Source organism: Leptonychotes weddellii, chromosome 8 (genome assembly GCF_054177405.1).
Source record: "Leptonychotes weddellii isolate Sample4059 chromosome 8, ASM5417740v2, whole genome shotgun sequence".
Lineage (NCBI taxonomy): Eukaryota > Metazoa > Chordata > Mammalia > Carnivora > Phocidae > Leptonychotes > Leptonychotes weddellii.
The window spans coordinates 17,771,094-17,789,934 of NC_138376.1; the positions used below are offsets into that span (position 1 = coordinate 17,771,094).

The 18,841-nt window shown below is 44.6% G+C and overlaps 1 protein-coding gene across 14 annotated transcripts in view; it reads right to left on the bottom strand.

The window, feature by feature from the left end:
* The window catches only part of FARS2 (phenylalanyl-tRNA synthetase 2, mitochondrial), a 471,129-nt gene that overhangs the window by 166,946 nt on the left and 285,342 nt on the right, over positions 1-18,841 (bottom strand). Inside the window, exon 6 of one of the 14 annotated variants that reach the window (XM_081827729.1) lies at positions 2,303-18,222. The exons of 12 other annotated variants lie outside the window; for them this stretch is intronic. In XM_081827729.1, coding sequence (XP_081683855.1) covers positions 18,024-18,222 — 199 coding nt within the window. In that variant the 3' untranslated portion in view covers positions 2,303-18,023. Of the gene's footprint in view, positions 1-2,302; positions 18,230-18,841 lie in introns of those variants that run through there. One more of the 14 variants, XM_081827741.1, reaches the window with a different exon arrangement.

An 18,841-nucleotide genomic window follows, 5' to 3' on the forward strand; every position in this document is an offset into this window, starting at 1 on the left:
AAAAATTTTTTAAAAGCACACACACACACACACACACACACAACAGAGAGTATGTTTGACTAGAAGGCCAGGTTTAAGCTATATTGCATGAGCTCAATAAAGATTCCCCATTTTTAACATGAATACAGAACCTGCACCTTACCATATAGTTAGGGATATGGTTGTTAGCAAAATCTTTTTGAAGAAATAACAATTACAAGTGACATATCTAATATTTATTTTCCTTATTTTTAATCAATATCTTAATAAGGTTTTTTTTAAATGACTGGGTACTTGCCCTCCTTCACGCCTGTTCTCAAAACAATACATATAGATAAAATAATAAAGATAAGCATTTTCACATAAAAAAACCCCAAAAAACTGGTATATCAAACCGTGGCCCTCCAAGCTTTTCTCTGGGGAGAGCATCACCTAGCGAGGATGTTTTTAAGGAAATCACATGCTAAGCACACTGAGAGGCTTTTAAAGATCACATGTGTAGAAATGCTGACATTCTTTCAGCTATTTGAAGACAAGGGTTAAAAGGAATCAGTGCACACAACTGGCAGCTCTCAAAGAAAGGAAGGAGCAGCCCCAAGGGTGGCTGTGTTGTGGCTAAATGGTGATCTCACTGGGGAGGGAGCCTCTGTCTTACTGGCAAACGTGGGGAACCTTCTCCACCTGAGCATTGCCCTATGGCAGGATGGTCATCAGAGTGAACGTTCCTGCTTCTCAGTGTGCGGGTATTTTCATTATATGTTCACCATGTATTCATAAGAGTTCGGAAACTCTCATGGGTTCAGTAAATGCCCAGCAAACACTTTGGGCCAAAGACTTCTTCTCTCCTCGACAGACCAATGGGTCTTCAGCTTCTCAATACTACTACCACGTACTTGATCCTAGCCTCTTCTTAAGTTTTTCTCTCACTGGTAGAATTATTCCAAGTGTATGATTCCCTTTTCCAGGTCCCTGCCTCTCACATTGGACTAATAAAGCCCAGGTTCCACGACTGCTCAGGCTGGTGACTGTGCCAAGCAGACCATGCTGAAAACTGGCTCCTAACCAGTGGGAAACGTGCAGGTGCAGGTGCAGGAGCCCAAATCCTGTAGCAGAATACCTGGGAACTAAAGCTCATACTTCAGTGGGAGCCAGCTGGTTGCCTTGTCTTTGTAGATGAGGGCAGCATGTGCTAAGTTATCTCAACAGCCTGCTGCTATCCTCAGCGTAGTGGGGAAATGTCACCCGAGAGAAACAATGAATGTGGGCATCACTACCTGGAGCAAGCCTCCAAGCGTCTTAAATATCCCACAGCCTGTGCGTTTCAGCTCCTATCTGAGATTTTCCCTTCCTATATTCATCTTATGCCCCTCTGATCTCACATCTTGTTTCTAATCACAGCTCAGAGTGAAACACATGTAAGGTAATTACTCCTCGGTGCTCTGTGGTAGCACTCATTGATTAGAAATCATTTTCAGAGGGAACACTATAACAAGGAGTTTTGATCAAAGCTGGATTATTATTTCAGCTCCTCGTTTCACCCACATACGTTTGTTCCCTCTTCAAGGAAGAAAATTTGTGTGCCTGTGTGTGTTGTGTGTGTGAAGCTAGATCATAAGGGAGGTAAGAGTTTTTCTTAGAGTGGAACTATTTATTTCCTTCATCTAAAAGAACCATTTCTTTAAAAAGCTGCCAATCAAGCGCCTTCCTGAATCTCATGTTCCAAGCTCTTCATTTCCTTCAGTCCCATCTCTCCGGGACGGGGCCTTGTTTATGGCGCGATCGTGAGCGCTGCAGGTTTGGGCCCTGCCAGGGTCAGGGGAACCATGCTCGTTCCTGGAGGCTGTGGAGCTGGAGTTTCAGGAGGACGCAAGGGATCCCTGAAAGCCAACACTGGGCTGCGGAGGGTTTGCTGCGCCCCGTGAGTTCCCTCACAGGCCCCATCCTTCTGTGCCTGCCCTACTGGCCCACTGGACTCCAATCATGAGCGCCGACACAGCACGGTGCCTTTCAAATCTGCCCTTCTTTTGAGTTGTTTACAGCTGTGCAAATTACTTTCTTATCTAATCCTAGAAAGCAGGCATCCGAGGTCTGCCACAGAAGCTGGAGTGAGATGCACAGGAGGAAGTTCTATTTTTATTTTTTAACATTTAAAAAAATCCTCTTCCATTCTTCTTCCTGAGGTGCTGGGTTAGATTCTACACGCAGGGCAGAGACAGGATACGCCAGAATATCAACTCTCAATTACTGTTTCAAAAGGGGAAAGAATAACTTGAGATATTCCAGAAGGTTTTAAAATTAAGAGCTTTATTTTTTTCAGAGTAAGTTTTATCTCGGAGTAAACCATCATTAGCCCTTAATCCAAACAATCAGAAAGCTTAAACAATGGTCAAGTGACTTAAAAAAAAAGACACATCTGGGATTTAGAGTATTCCGAAGAGCGGTATAGATGGATTGTCCTGGATGAGCATAGCTCATGCTTAAGCCTCTACTGTTCTGCGTTTATAGTTCTCCGCAGTAATGAACTTGTCCCCTGAAAATGAGAAGCTACCGGTGTCTAAAATATGTATTATATATGCGTAGACACGTATCTGTAGGGACGTGTTATAGTCCATACACACATACACATGTCCACATACGTAGACACATCTGTATATTAGCATATGGTCGTCCCCGCGCCTTGTCTGCAGTTTTGCTCTCCATGGTTTCAGTTACCCCTGGTCAACTGCGGTTGGACGCAGACGGTCCTCCTGATGTATCCTCGGCAGGTCAACAGAAGCCTGACACTACATCATAGCGCCCATGTCACTCACTGCACTTCATTTCGTCGTGTAAGCGTTCCGTCATGCCACATCACAAGAAGGGTGAGTGCAGTACAGTAAGGAGTTTTGAGAGACAAAGACATAACTTTTATTACAGCATATTATAATTACTCTATTTGATTATTGTTGTTAATCTCATTTTGTGCCTCATTTCTAAATTAAGCTTTATCACAGATGTGTACATATAGGAAAAACAGAGTACATATGGGGTTCAGTACTATCCACGGTTTCAGGCATCCCCTGAGGGTCCTGGAACATTCCCCCTGTGGATAAGTGGGGGTGTAAGTCTGCAAGCCCATGGCTAAGAAGATTTTATTCATTCAGTGACTATTTACTAATTGTCCAATCATTATGGTAAGTACTGAGGAAAATTGATCAATAAGACAAAATTCCTACCCTCCAGTTCACAGTCTAGTGGGAGACACATGAAAACATGAAGTACAATAAAATGTTAGTGGCTTTTCGATGGACGTACATGTAGGTAGAGTGGCCACCAATATGAACAGCTCTCCCTGGAGGATGGGGGTATTGTGAGAGGTTTCCTACGGAAGGGAGTCCTTGAGTTGTATTGTTAAGGTTGCCTGGTGGCCTCTGGACTCGAACTCTTTGATACCTGGTAACCCACGCTTGGTACGCATGGTCACTCACGGATCACCATTTTGGATAAGCAAGCATCTTCTGAATGAGTTCCCCAGGCTAAAATTAATCCTGAGTTTCATTACCTGCACTTGGCATCCAGGGAATGCAGCCTGGGAGTGTGCTGTCCTTAGAACTGTTGACACATAAAATACAATGGACAGTTCAGCGGACGAGGTGCCTGCTGAACAGAACCAGTTGGTGCGCCTCCCCTCTCTGTGATTCGGTGATGACACACCACTGTGAGTAAGAAAAGCCCCAAGGGAAATGAATGGTGTTTTGAAAATACGGACAATCTTCAAAAACAGCTGTTCACTCCCATCCTAGCACTCCTCTCCACAGGAAGAGAAGCTGGCCTGTCTCCAGCCTGCACTGGGAGCAGGTCAGCGGGGGCTGCGTCATAAAACCTGGGCCGTTAGCAACCTCGACACGAAACCTCTGCTGTTCGTTATGTGAGCAGGTCAGGCCTCAAGTCTGCAACACTGACCTGGAAAGGTAAAACTCTGGTGCTCCAAGTAGGAGGGATGGTCCACTCCCAGATTTCATTTGGCTGTTCTGCACAGGAAGCAGAGTCTGAGCCTCTGTGTCCCCTTTAAGACCTGCCATGACTATGGAATAGCCGTGCGAGCTCAGGCCAGTGAATCAGACTCTCCGACCCTCAGTCCTCCCACTGTTTCAGTACATAATATTGTCCCTCATACAGAACTGGTGCACGACAGCACACTAATGCACACATACACACACACCCTGAGAAAAGTACCCACAGGGCGCCTGGGTGGCTCTGTCGGTTAAGCCTCGGTCATGATCCCAGAGTCCCAGGATCGAGTCCTGCATGGGGCTCCTTGCTCAGCGGGGAGTCCGCTTCTTCCTCTGCTCCTCACCCTGCTCATGCTCTCTCTCTCTCTCTCTCTTTCTCTCGCTCTCTCTCTCAAATAAATAAAAATCTTAAAAAGAGAAAGAAAAGTACCCATAGAGGGTTACAGGACAAAGAGACCTCAAAGACACACCCTCGCAAAAAAGTTAAACATTATTTAAGGACACACCTTTAGAGTCCTAGAGTGAAGCAGATTATTAGCAAAATGGAGCATGATTAAAAAAAAAATGATTCAGAAACCCACACTTGAGTTGAGGGTTGATTAAAGAGACAGTTTACCTTGGGAAAGTATGGGACCCATGGGCACTAGCTCTGAAGCAAGGGGAGGAAAGCAGGTGACCCTTCAAAGAACCCCGTGTTCTAGCCAGCCGCCCAGGACCTGAAGCAGCAAATGGGCAGCAGACACCCCCATGGAGGGGTAGAGGCCACATCTCTGATGGGGAGTCACTGGTTCTGACGGGGCCCTTACCTGCCAGTCAGTGAAATGCTCCAAGGACACCATGTAGCTTCCTAAGGCCCTCCACCTCCAGAGCCCTTACCGGCATTTGCAAAGAAAGAGCCAAACGCTGATCAAAGAGAGGAAGAGGGGTCTGACCCCCCAGTTCACAAAATGTGGCCTTTTCCAGGCACCAGGGTTCCCCACAGGCTACTTATGCAAATGGCCTGCTCAAGTGGGAACCTTCCTTAAGCAAGGAGCAGCTACTTCTCATTCCTGAAAATTCCCCCAAATATTCCGAATATGTTGACATGATTCCCCGATGAGCGCAAACCTTCAGAAGTTCTTTAAGTGCAGGGAATAAGCATTATACATTTCATGTGCAAATTTCAAATAATCACTGAGACCAATATGGCTTCTGGTGAAATAAGCCCCACGACAGGATGGGCAGTACAAAGGTAGAGTAACAGGCACTGGGCATACATCAGCAGTCAGAGAGAAGGCTGGAGAAGCACATGTTAGAATTAAAAATTCAATCACCTTGCTTTAAAATATTTGGATGTACTTTTAAGAACTTCATCTCATTTTAGACTTAGAATGCTGCTTTTAAGGTAGGGTTATTACATCCGTTTTTTAGATGAAGAAACCAGTCGCTCAAAGAGGCTAAGTGACCTGTTGAAACAAAGAAGCTGGCCTTAGAATGCAGGTCTCTTTCTCCTACGTCAATCGCCCTAATTGCACATGCTCTTAAGAAGTGGATTTTATCGGGGCGCCTGGGTGGCTCAGTCGTTAAGCATCTGCCTTCGGCTCAGGTCATGATTCCAGGGTCCTGGGATCGAGCCCCGCATCGGGCTCCCTGCTCGGCCGGGAGCCTGCTTCTCCCTCTCCCACTCCCCCTGCTTGTGTTCCCCTCTCTCGCTGTGTCTCTCTCTGTCAAATAAATAAAATCTTTAAAAAAAAAAAAAAGAAGCGGATTTTATCTTGCTGTGGGGTTGGTGTATGAGCTGCCTGCCAGTTATGTGTGCCGCAGTGGGAGGCCTCGAGTGCCTATTGCCCTTGCTGCCCCTGTTAAGTCTCTGTGCTGGGGCTACATGCCCCACCCGCAGGCCTCTGAAGACTGGACCAAGGATGGGAGTTGGCCATGCAGCAACGAGTGGCTTGAGCTCTAGGCCATCACCCGCCCCACCCCCGCCCCCGCCATCATGGCAAGGACTCTACGGACCAACCAGATCCTCTCTCCTAAGAAAGCTGGACATGCCACAAGAGAAAGAGAATCATGAGGAGCCAGTGAAGGAGGCACCATTCGGTACCTAGGCACCATCATGGTCTAGCCCTGTGCAGAGAACACATAACAGAGGCATGTAACAAGCTTCCTGGGAGTCAGCTAGTAAGGTACTCTATCCTGAGAGAGGTCGGTTCTCAGGGAGGCCTGCTCTGGGAAGACTGCATTGGTGTTACGTCTCCCTTACCAGTGGTATACTCTTGCAGCAAGCCTCAGTCCCTGAACTAACTCTTTTCACTGTAACCCCAAAAAACAAAGCATATGATTCTCTTCCAGTCCTGTGTTCGAATATGGCATTGGAGAGTGACCACACAGTACCATCTCCCCAGGCAGAAGTCGCCGCTCCAAAAGGGCACTCCTTGTTTTCACTGCCCACCTTAGATATCAGACTGGGACTGAAATCAAGAGCTAGCCATAAAATTCCTATAAGGAGCTGTTGTGAGCTGAATTTATCTCCCCAAATTCGCATGTTGAAGTCCTAACTCCCAGTACCTCAGAATATGACCTTATTTGGAGATGGGGTCTTTATGGAGGTAATTAAGGTAAAATGAGGTCATGGGGTGGGCCCCAATCTGACTGGTGCCCTTATAAGAGGAGATTAGGACCCAGACACACAACAGGAAGACCCTGTGAGGACACAGGGAGAAGGTGGCATCTACAAGCCAAGGTGAGGCCACAGAAGGAGTCAACCCTGCTGACACCTTGATCTCGAACTTCTAGCCTCCAGAGCTGTGAGGGAATAAAATTCTGTTATTTAAGCCACCCAGTCTGTGGTATTTATTAGGGCAGTCCTACAAAGTAATGTGGAAGCCTTCATGTTGGGTCTCCAGAAAGACACCAAAGAGGCTGGCAAGCAACTTAAGGCCATATGCTGGAAGCAATATGGTGGTTTGGTAGGAACATGTCCTGGGCTCAGACTGCTGGGGTCGAACGCTGGCTCTGCCCCTTAGAGGCTGTGTCTTGTTGGGTGAGATGCTTTACCTCCGCTGCCTGGTGTCTGAGTCTGAAAGGGAGCCCGCAACACTGCCCGTCTCAAGGTGGGCGGGGAAGGTGTGATGAGGTCAGGCGAGTAAAGACTTAGCGCTGGGCTGGAGCCACAGGACACCGCCCTCAACCAAAGTTTGTTTTCAGACACCATCAGATACAAGTGAGTGGATGGAATATATCGAGCATGGGGACTCTGAGGCCCTAGTCCTCCTCACCAGGAACGGCTTAGTCCAACCCGGCCATCCGATGTTCCTCCTTCTGCTCTGAATTCTTCTCCTTCCTCTGTGAGTTTGCCACACTCTTGGGAGTGTCTGGTGCCACTGTGTGCCGGGATGGATGGTTGTGCGTGTCTATTTGTCTCCCTATACACTCGACTGAAGCTCCCTTTAACTGAGAGTGTTTACGGAAAGTATTAATAAAGAGGCTTCGCTTCTTATCGATATGTTCTATGAAATTCTCCTTGCCATCTGGTGCCTGGCGTGGCTCTTCTTGATTTGGGAGGCACTCTCTGCCCACTCCCTGGGCTCTCTGACATGGAGCTGCATGTGCCAATGCAGTGGGTCAGAAAGTGTAACTCACGGATTGAAGTAGACACTAAGGCAGCAAAGTTCCTAAGTGTGAGCAAAGTACTCAGGCACTTAGGCTAACAAAGAGCCTCTCAGGGTACAGAAACAGGATACCGCTGGACTTCCCGGGTACCTCTGTTGGACTCTGGGGGCAAGTAAAGGAAATCTACTCCTTGAGTCCTGCTGGCTCCACAGGGAAGGGGAATTCGTTTCAGGAGCCAGCCAGCCAGGGAGAGGCAGGCCTTCGGGCCCCTTGAAAGCACAGGAATAAGGGACCTGATTGCCTTCTGGATTCCATCTTGGCCTCCTGTCTCCACTTCCGTCTGTATATCTACTTGGCTCTCTTCTCTGTAGACTGCCATTCTGTGCCTCTCTGCTTCTCAAGGCAAACAGACAATGTGGAAGATACTTTTGTCAAAGGAATGACTGAATCCCTGTCATCCCCAATAGTAAATTCTCGTTGTGGGTCAAGCATTTGTCTGGGTCTCATCAGCTGAGACTGGGGGCTAGGGATAGGGTGGTGTAGAGAGGAAGCCCCCTTGCACAACATGGCTGCCAGGGCCCACTGCTCTGGATTGGGAGAGAGGAGAGGTTCAGACATTTTTACATCTATTTATTTATTTATATTATTTTTAAAATTATTTTTTTTCTTTTTTTTTTTGAGAGAGCGGGTGGCCGGGGGAGAGAGGCAAAGGGAGAGAGAATCCCAAGCAGGCTCCACACCCAGTGCACAGTGAGACACGGGGCTTGATCTCATGACCCTGAGATCATGACCTGATAAAGAGTTGGATGCTCAACTGACTGAGCCACCCCAGTGCCCCAGAATGGTATAGTTTAGATATTTACATTTCTTTGTAGTTAATGATAGGCATGCTAAAGTATACATAGCATGTGAAGTACACATATTCATGTAATACAGTTAATGATATGCACACTGAAGTATTTTGGGAGAAGTGTACTAATGTCTGCAACTTTGTTTTGTTTTTGTTTTTTAATTTTTAAGTAGGTTCCATGCCCAGTGCAGAGCCCAAGGCGAGGCTCAATCTCACAACCCTGACACGGGGTTCAATCTCACAACCTTGAGATCATGACCTGAGCTGAAACCAAGAGTTAGACGCTTAGCTGTCTGAGCCACCCAGGCACCCCAGAGATTTTGAATTTTGGAATGCTCATTAGAAATCTCCAAACAGAAATGCAGATTAAAACAAACAAACAAACAAATAAACACAAAACACCCAGACAAACCTATCACATGTCTTTAAAACTCAAAAAGAAATGCAATTGCTTTTCATAAGTTAATATAGCTACTCTATTTAAAAATTGGTGTCTAGTAGTTGGTGTGCTTTGGGAATTATTTCACCATGAAATACGTTTAGAAACACCAATAGATGATGGCAAAATGGTGATTTATCTCCTAAAAATGACTGATATCCCTCGTTTCATGAGTACTGACAGTAACTAGTTGGTATTCACTTACATCATCGACTGAACTCTCGCTGAATTCCAAATAAGAATACAAAGTGCCGTCTGCCTTGTGCAGGATCCCTCTGGTATTTAGACTCTGTGGTGTAGACTTCAGGACTGAATTAAAACCCTGAGACCCCAAGACGCAGGGCCTGTCCAGAATGGAAGTCTGTCTCATCAAATCCCGCCTGTGAACAGATGTCCTGGCTGCAGAGCCCAGTTCTGTCATTTCCGACCAGCGGGCATCCTGCTCATTTCCTCTCTTGCGCTTTTCTCCCAGAGACGATGTGCTACCCATGTTCTACAGCGCTTACCCTGCCCCCCCATATGCTACATCTTAACCCCCTCATGCTTTTCTTCCCTTGTCACATCTTCAACCTTCTTGTTCCCTCTTCGTATCCAGAACTATTAAGACCTTCAGAAAGCAACTTTATTGTTTGGAATAAATTTTCGTTGAGCAACTGGATGCTTATTTTGAGTATGAGCTTAACTACAGTAAATACAATGCACAAAGTTTTTTAACTGAGATGCTTTGCTGTTCTTAGAGTGTATTTAATGCTTGCATTTAATTACCATTAGTTTCTCCCAGAAGAAATTCACCACTAGGATATTATCACCACCATCGACAACACTTACTGTATACTTATGCACCAGGCACTGCAAAATAACCTTTTAAAGTAGTTCCTAATGTTAGACCCATTTTAAAGATAAAGAAACTGAGGTTTAGAAAGATAAAGCAAGTTGCTCAAAGTCCCACAGGCCGACAAGTGACAAAGAAAGGAGCTACACTCAGGGCAACCTCCAAAGCCCATGTTATAGCCACTCCCCCACGAAGGCTTCCCGGCCCTGAGCAATGACATTCTATTCCTTCCGGACGTAAGATGGAATAAGACAGAATGTGGCAACCACTACACTGTGTAGGCACTGCAGGTCAACTGAACCCCAGAAACCACGGCCCAATCTCAGGAACCTCATCAATCTGTCATTTGAGCATTTGCCCGGGACAAAGGGTTGCCACGTGGCTACTCTGGTCTGACATGCGACTGTGGCTACTCGTTTAGTAAGACTAGGAATACATGTAAACCGAGGCACAGGTGACGCAGTTCATATACAAGTCAGTGTTTAAGTGTCTTTTATTTATTTATTTTTTTAAAGATTTTATTTGACAGAGAGAGACACAGCGAGAGAGGGAACACAAGCAGGGGGAGTGGGAGAGGGAGAAGCAGGCCTCCCGCCAAGCAGGGAGCCCGATGCGGAGCTCGATCCCAGGACCCTGGGATCATGACCTGAGCTGAAGGCAGATGCTTAACAACTGAGCCACCCAGGCGCCCCTTAAGGGTCTTTTAAAAAAATGAGTAAAACAATTGGTTTCATGACTTTGGTAACAGATTCATTCAAAGCACATTACTAATCCTATAAATGGTATCGGGAAAGATGGTTAGCTGTTTAGGAAAATGAAAGTGTGACCTTCTCATCTCACAACGCCATGGTAAGCTCCAGACGGAGCCAGGAATACAATTTAAATAAAAAACAACTTAAGAGAAAAAGTAAGCAAATATTTATACAATCCTTTATAGGATAGACAAGGACTTTTTACATGGAAAAACAATTGAAGGAATCAATGAAAAAAATGTTAGACATGACAATATGAAAGAAGGTAAAATATCACTATGTCCCAAACACCACACAGAATAATAAAAGGCAGATAACAATCTGAAAAAAGCTTCATAACAACCAAGAGAGAAAATGGACTAGTATTCTGGGTATATAAATAGCTTATACCAAGTTGATCTGAGATGTTTTATTGTTTATAAAACCCAACAGAAAAAAGTGGACAAAGCACTTGAACACTTAGCGAGGTATTCAAAATGATTAACAAATTCATGGAAAGATCTATTTCATTTGGCATTAAAACAACAAAGTGCTCTGATAATTATATGTAAATAAATATACCTTCTCCACATAAAAAAAAAAGCATTAAAAAATTAATAGGACACAACAAAATCAGAATTTTCTGAATATATATGTATGCATGCTTATCCTACATATTTAAAAAAAGGAATGGAAAAAGGGTATAAAAATGAAAACAGTGCTTATCTGTGGGTTGTTGAATTACAAGGAATTTAAATTATCTTCCTTATACCTTTCTTTTCTTAAAAAGCCATTATATCTAATACCCAAATTTAATATTTTCAGTATGTAAGAATGAAAAGAAGAAAGGAGGAGGAAGAAAGGAAAGAAGGAAGGAGAAAGAAGGAAATAATTTTTAACTTTCAAGAGGTTAAGAGGCAATAAAAAGTTTGGCGTAATAAGTGTCCAGTATCCAGAACACATGAAGAACTCTTACAACTCCAAAAAAAGGGAGAAACAACCCAATTAAAAAGATGGCAAAGGACTTGAATAGACATTTCTTCTAACATCTACAGATGGCCAACAAGCATATGAAAAGATCATTCAGTCTTTAAGGAAGTTTAAATTGAAACCAAATTGATGGATGGATGGAAGAATGGATGGATGAAGGGAGGGAGGGAGGAAAGGAGAGAGGGAGATGGATGGAAGGATGGATGGATGGATGGAAGGATGGATGGATGAAGGGAGGGAGGGAGGGAGGAAGGAAGGATGGATAGAAGGATGGATGGATGGATGGATGGACGGATGGATGGATGAAGGGAGGGAGGGAGAGAGAAACAAGTGTTGGAGAGGATGCAAATTGAAACCCGTGTACATGGCTGGTAGGAATATAAAGTGATTTAGCCACCATAGAAAACAGTCTGGCAGTTCCTCAAAAAGTTAAACAGAATTACCAAATGACTCAGCAACTCTACTCCTAGGTCTATTCCCAAAAGAATGGAGAACAGGGACTCAAATAAATACTTCTGCACACATCTTCATACAAGCATTATTCACAGTAACCAAAATATGGAAACAACCCAAATGTCCACTGAGGGAGGAATGGATAAACAAATTGTAGTTTATATGTAGAATGGAAAATTATTCAGTCATAAAAAGGAATGAAGTATTGCTACATGCTGAAAGGTAGATGAACCTCAAAAACATGCTAAGTGAAAGAAGCCAGACAGACACAAAGGATCATACACTGTATGATGTAGACGTAGACAGAATGACATAGACAGAATGCAGACTGGTGGTAGCCAGTGGCTGGGGGATGGAAGGAGTGGGGGGAATGGGAAGTAGCCCTATAATGGGTGTGGGGTTTCTTTGGGGTGATGAAAATGTCTTGGATCTAGATAACCAGATAGATACACAATACTGTGAATGCGCTAAATGCCACTGAATTGCTTACTCGAACATGGCTAATTTTGTCATGTGAATTTCACCTCATTAAAAAAAAAAAAAGCCAACAGAAAAATAAGTTTAGAGTAGCCCTTCCATGGGGACACCATCTACATGGACACTAATTTAAAACAGATTTGTTAGACATCCTTGAATCTGAGACTTTGGGTTCAGGGGTAAAGTGCAATAGAGGAGATCTCCTCACATCTGCTATGGATTGTATGGATCTATTTTCCACAGAATACACCCAGTGGATATTTTAACTAGCAGGGGGAGTGGGAGAATTTCTTTATTTTTCTTGGGGGGTGGGGTGGGAAACTGGTCTTAAAAACATAATGTAAAGGCCCAACTGATATACAAATACAAAGTTTTGAAATTACTGCTACTGTTTTTTTCTAACTTTATTTTCCATATTTACTGATGATAAGGAACTAAAACCACCATCTAACTAAAATTATTAGCCACTCAAGGCAGCATACCAACAGATCATAATAGCTATTTTTCACAGTTGCTTGAAAGTATGTCAGATCAACTGAATGTAATTTTATACAAATTTGCAGTTAGGACTACCATAACTGCCTTGCCATTTTCTTATTACAGCATGAGCTAGACAGTACCCTAAGGAGGAAACCTAAGCAAAAGTATTATTTGAAGTAATTAAACGATGTAAATATGATATATAAATCTGGTCATATGTTATAGGCTCCAATTTCAATCTCTACCTGGTCCAGTCATTGGCTGAGCAAAGCTGTCTGAGGGACAGGACAGGCAGGACATGAGACATTAGATGATTTAAAGAAGGAAGGAAAGAGGGGAGGATGCCCCAGAAAAGGACATGAAGATGTGGAGGGGCCCCTGGCTAAAATCTCTAAGACACATTTGTTTTCTGAGAAGAACTTGAAGCAGCTCTGCTCTGAAGGTTGCAGGGACCTTGAGTTTTGGTTTTCTATTAACTATTAGGATTTTTCCATCTTGAATATCTGTATGGATCTCCTTTACTTTAACTATGCTAAGAATAGCTTCAATTCAGACTAGTCTTCCCAAGAATTTGATCTGTTTAATATTGCCAGATATATTCCTATATCAGATGTGATATCACATTATTTGGGATTCATATTTAAAGAGACTTTCTGGCAGTAGGAATCCTGAAACGAAGAAGTTCAATGTACAGGTATTCCTTGATTCAATCTAGGTTAAAAAAAAAATAGCATTCTAAATATAATCAAAATCAACTCCTCTCTGTTTTCCTTGCGATATGTGCCTCACACCTTTTCCCAGCTTTCTTCCTCTCATTTTGGGGAGGCTCCTTTTATGCCTTGAGAGGATGAGTGGAGGTCAAGTCTAATTTCAGGAGTTGTGTGTACTCTGTATTGTGTTGCACTTCTGTCCCCCAGGGGTGGCTTCATCCTTTGGAGCAGGTGGCTCCACCCAGCAGGACCAAAGGGAAGTATAAGCAACCTTTTAAGGAGTCTTCATTTTAAGAAGTGCTGATCAAAGTATTGTTCAAATTCCAAATTCCATGCATATTTTCAGGTCTTAATTGGCATGCCATGTCCTTTCTTAAGTTAAATACACTGGCTATCCCCTATGAAGTGCATTTAATGAGGCTTGTCTTAAGTGGGCCACCCCAGCGCTGGGGACTAATCTCTAAGTGTCATTCCTGTATAATTCCTGCTTCTCAGAGAGGACTCACGGAGATGCTTCACCTGCCCTATCCACCCTTTAAATGAGCTATAGGGGAAGGGAACATACAAACAGGTAAGTGACTGAAAAGTGAAACTTCCCCACAACATTATTCCAAAGGAAAATCACCAAACACATAGCCATGAAGACCCAGGTCTAGGTGCCAGAGTTAGGACATTTTATTTGCTCCCTAACACATCAACTCTCTGTATATAACCATTAAATCAAATATTCTGTAATTACTAACATTTGTGGAATAAATATTTGTGAAGGCACCACAGGGGGGAAAGGAGAATATGATTCACCAAAGTATTTCCTATCCTTGAACCTACTACTGAAGGCTTTGTACTGACCAAATCCATGTGGTCTTGGCAGGTCACCTGATTGCACTCTCTAATCTCGCTCCTGCAAGACAGACCTTCCATGCTTTCATCCCCCAGCCTCTGTTCCTCTACCTGAACCTCCTGGGTCACCCTTCTTAATTCCTTCACTCACTCGTTCCCTCTTCCATCCCTTTAGGCCTTCCCTGGAGTTCATTCTTTCTTCGTCTTCCGCTTCTCCTGTGCCAGACACAACCTAGGTATCTCAGTCCTGACTGGAGCTCCAACTGCCAACTGTATACTCTAATCCTGGCCTCTCTCTCATGAGCTCTTAGGCTGGAATTTCCAGGCAGGCTACCTAAAACTCAGGAAGACCACAAGTAACCACATAACCTCCACCAAAGCCCTGCTCCCTTTACTTAACCCCTACCTCAAGGTCAGCTCTCAGTCACACCACTCAGGACTCGGAAGTTACATTTAGTTCCTTCATCTCCATGCTCGCTCCCTCAAATGGCTCCACCTTTCCTGTGGATTTTAACTCCTAAATATCCTTTCCATCAGTCAGCTTTTCCCACAAGGCCCTGGCCACTGTCTCAGCTCAGACTTATCTCCTCCATTCAGATAAGCTATTCAGATGCACTTCTCCATCTTTCCCTACCCCCAGCTTTACCCAGGGCCAACATAGTCTCAAGACAGATAATCACTTACAAATTTGAAACCATCTGAATTAGCTCAATGACTCCCTACCTGTTCTACCAGAAAAGTCCACATGAGTATAAGGAAATGAAGGGCCTTTAAGATCTGGCCCTTCCCAAACTCTCCAGTTTCATTTCCCCCCACTCCGCCATGTTTCCTGTATGCTGGGCACACTAAATTATTTTCATCTCTCTCTTCCTGCCTTTGTGCATGCGGTCTACTCTGCCTGGAATTTCTTGGCCCATTCCATAGCTAAGTCTAATTTGTCAGGTGAACCATGATCTGTAAACATTTCTTGATCATTTACGGCAAAGAGAGGTGCTACTCTTCTTTGAAATCGTGGTGGTGCCATCTGTCATCTAAGACACTTTTCATATTAAATTGCATTAAATTATGTGCACTGACCTCCTATCAGACTGTGAGCTCCTTGAGGACAAGAGCTCATTTAAAAAGTCATTTTTATATCTCCTGACCCTAAGTATCACAGATAGCATAGTGCCTCACCCATAGTAAGTGTTCACAAACGTTCACTAGAATGAAGGAGTCACAACTTGAGATACATTAAGTTTTAGCTACTCTAGCTAAAAGGAAAAGAACTATTCAAAAGCATACTGAAGAAAAACATCTGGAGCTCAAGGGCCCACTGCAGCCTCAACTCTGTGGTGCTCCAGAGTTCTCTGGAAAGGAAGCTAATGACTTTGGCCTGTCACCCTCTTCCTTCCTGCCCTCTTCCAATGCCAGAAGTCTGTAATTACATGTCTTAGAACTCATTTGATCTCAAATAATGGAAACCCACGTGAAACCAACTTAAACAACAGGGGAGTTACACTTGCTTAGGGAATCTGAGCAAGGACTGGACAACTCAACTGTGGGAAGGGTGGTGAGCAGCTGGGTCCCAGAACACAATGGAACCGAGGACTCAAACCACACCAGTTCTCCTCTCCATGTCACATCTCTCTTCTGCTGCTTCCTTCTCCCTCTCTGCTCACCACATTCTCCCCACATGGGAAATGTGGCCAGAGATGGCTCCTAAGTATGTCACTCACAGCTTAAGCTCTCTTTGGTCTTTCATCCAAACATTATGGGGAGAGAAGGCCTATTGGCCCAGCCTTATGAGGTGCCCACTCCCGCAGCAATCACTTAGGCCCTGGAACAGAGACCCACTGGACCAGTGTGGACACTGTCCTATGAACCCAGCACATGGGGGAAGAAGCTGCTTCTAGAAAAGGATGTTGGCAGCCATGTCAGGGATCCACTACTCCTATGACTCTCAGTGGGATGGCTTAGGTACGTAGTGGTTTGGAAAGCCCACATTCAAGAGAGCTAAGGCTTCTCTGCCCTCCCTGCACAGATAGCTTTTTTCTTCCTTTCATAGTTACCTTCCTTCAATTTTCCCTTGTTCCTCATCTGTGGCAAACAAACATACACAACAAGCACGTTATAATTTGACTCTTTGAATTTCCATTCAACCCTGTGACTTCCCCTCTTCCAATCAGGAAAGGGTTTCTTAGGTAATCATGGAATAATTTGCATACTTCCAACACTTTTCTGATCTGGGGAGCTCAGAGTATTAAAATATATTTTACAAAGGATACAACCAATCTTCTTCAAAGGTACTTTTTTTTCCTTTTTCCTTTCTTCCTTTTCTCTATGTGAACACTAATCTCAAAAACGCTATTTTTAAACCAGCAGTTTACTCAGAATCCAACTTGCTATAATCCAATTCCTGTTCCAATTCTTCACCCCCCACTCTGTTTCTCCTCAGTCAGAAACCAGCACGACTGAGAGTAAAGGGTTCTGGTCACCCATCTGGAAAATGTTACCAAATGGGGTCTCTTTCTGGCCTACAGAGAATGGGATGTCGGTTATATTTGGAGAAAACATGATGTCAGTATGTTGTTGCTGGGTTTTCTTTCTTTTTATCATTCATTCATCATATATTTATTGAGTAGTTGCTATGTTTTATACCTCAAATAGAGCAGAAAGTTAAAGACCCAGTGCCTGGCAGTAACTCACAGTGCAATGGTGGAAAGTGTATAAATACAATGCAACGTGGCAATTGCCAAAACAGAACGTGTTAGACATGCTTATCTCACCATCACTGATACCATGTGTGTTGCTAGGAGAAATTACCATATTTAACAAATGCTGGGATAAGATAAGATTATTCCAGTAAAATTCTGAGTAAGTGTGTAGACCACAGCTGTCATCTCTTGTACAAATATTTCACCTGCTTCATTTTCACTGCTGGTTTCCTCTTTTCTCATCTTACTATCATCACTTTCTTTCAGGAGGAAGTAGAGGCTAAGAAAAGTGGCCGGATCTGTCAAACACAGAATCTAAAAACTTCCGTGGGGTATTCTTCCTCCTCTGAGAAATATTAAATAAGACATCTTGCAAAATAGTTCTGTTAACAAAAGAGGAGAAGGTGACCGGTGTTTTGTTGATTTTGTCCTCATTTCCGAGGTCTGAAAGATTCTGGTCTGAACTGAGACGGAGTCAGTTGTGCGCTGGAATCCCCGAGGCTTTCTTTGCAGGGGTTTGCCTGGAGGGGAAAGCCTGGGGGAGGGGCTCTGCAAGGTAGGAAAGGAGATGGGGCTCAGAGCAGAGCTGCTTGAGTCCCCGGTGACAGGTGTGACACCAGCAAGGGAAGGCATAGCTCTGCCCAAATCTGATATAGCACAGGACACCGTGAAGACCCCCCCAAAGTCTCATGGGTGTGTGCCAGCTGGGGCAGCAGCAGGGCTAGCAATATCCAGGAGGAAACCGGGGGCCCCCGTGAGTCCCGGCATGTTCAGGGGAAGTTTGTTTGTAAGCAAATGTGGGACATCCTTGGAGACCTCCAGAAATACTTGAGGGGAACTGTGCAGGAGGCTGAGGTCTCCGTGAGCAGGTGGTGGTGACATGCTGGGGAGATCCGAATATAAGTTCCTCAATTCATTTCCTAAGCGTCTGACTTTCCTAAGCGTCTGACTAACTAGCCCCCTCTATGCTACAGCATCTCCGCTGGAACGGGACACCCTGACGGGCACTACACTGCCTTGAGGTGTCCTCCTCTTCTTCATGTAAATCTTACGGAACATTCTACCTTGCTCTGTCCTCACCAGACACCTGATTAAATTCTGGTCATAGTCATACTTTCTCCGGCTCCAAACGACACTTGAATAAGTAGATCCCCCAGTGGAGCTATAGGCTGTGAAAACAAAACAAAACAAACCACCAAAAAGCAAAAACAAAACACAAATCGAAGTTCCTGTTGGTCGCCTGGATTTTCTAACTTAACCACCCCTTACCCTCCACCCCCACGTGTGGGCTCCAGATCCGATCCCACCTCTATGGAGGGGACAGTTAGGAGCCCTGGGGCGGCAGCTAAGCAACGGAGCTCCCAGGCAGACTGTGGCCCCTAAGCCCAGCTTCTCTGTGACTGCTTGTCACTCTGCTACCCGCTTCCACTGGGCTCGCTACTGCGTGGAGCCCTAGATCTTGGGTGCCATCTGGCACCCTGGTCCCTTCCCCTGGAGTTGACCTCCCATCCCTAGAGGTCCCTGCCTGCTTTTGTACACCAATAGCTTAAGTCTCAGTTATGACCAAGCTAAGGAAAGTAACTAACCCGAGAGACACTCGGATGCCCCCCCGCGCCCCGCCCCGGCCCGTGCACTGTGCATCGTAGCCCCAGCCTGGCTAGTGCTGGAGCCAGAGAGATCGGCAAGTCTGGGGAGCCTGTCTCTGCTGCTCAGAAATTCAAATAGGTCTCAGAAACTTTCTTACAAATCTTATCTTTAGAGACTCAACTCCAAGATCTAGC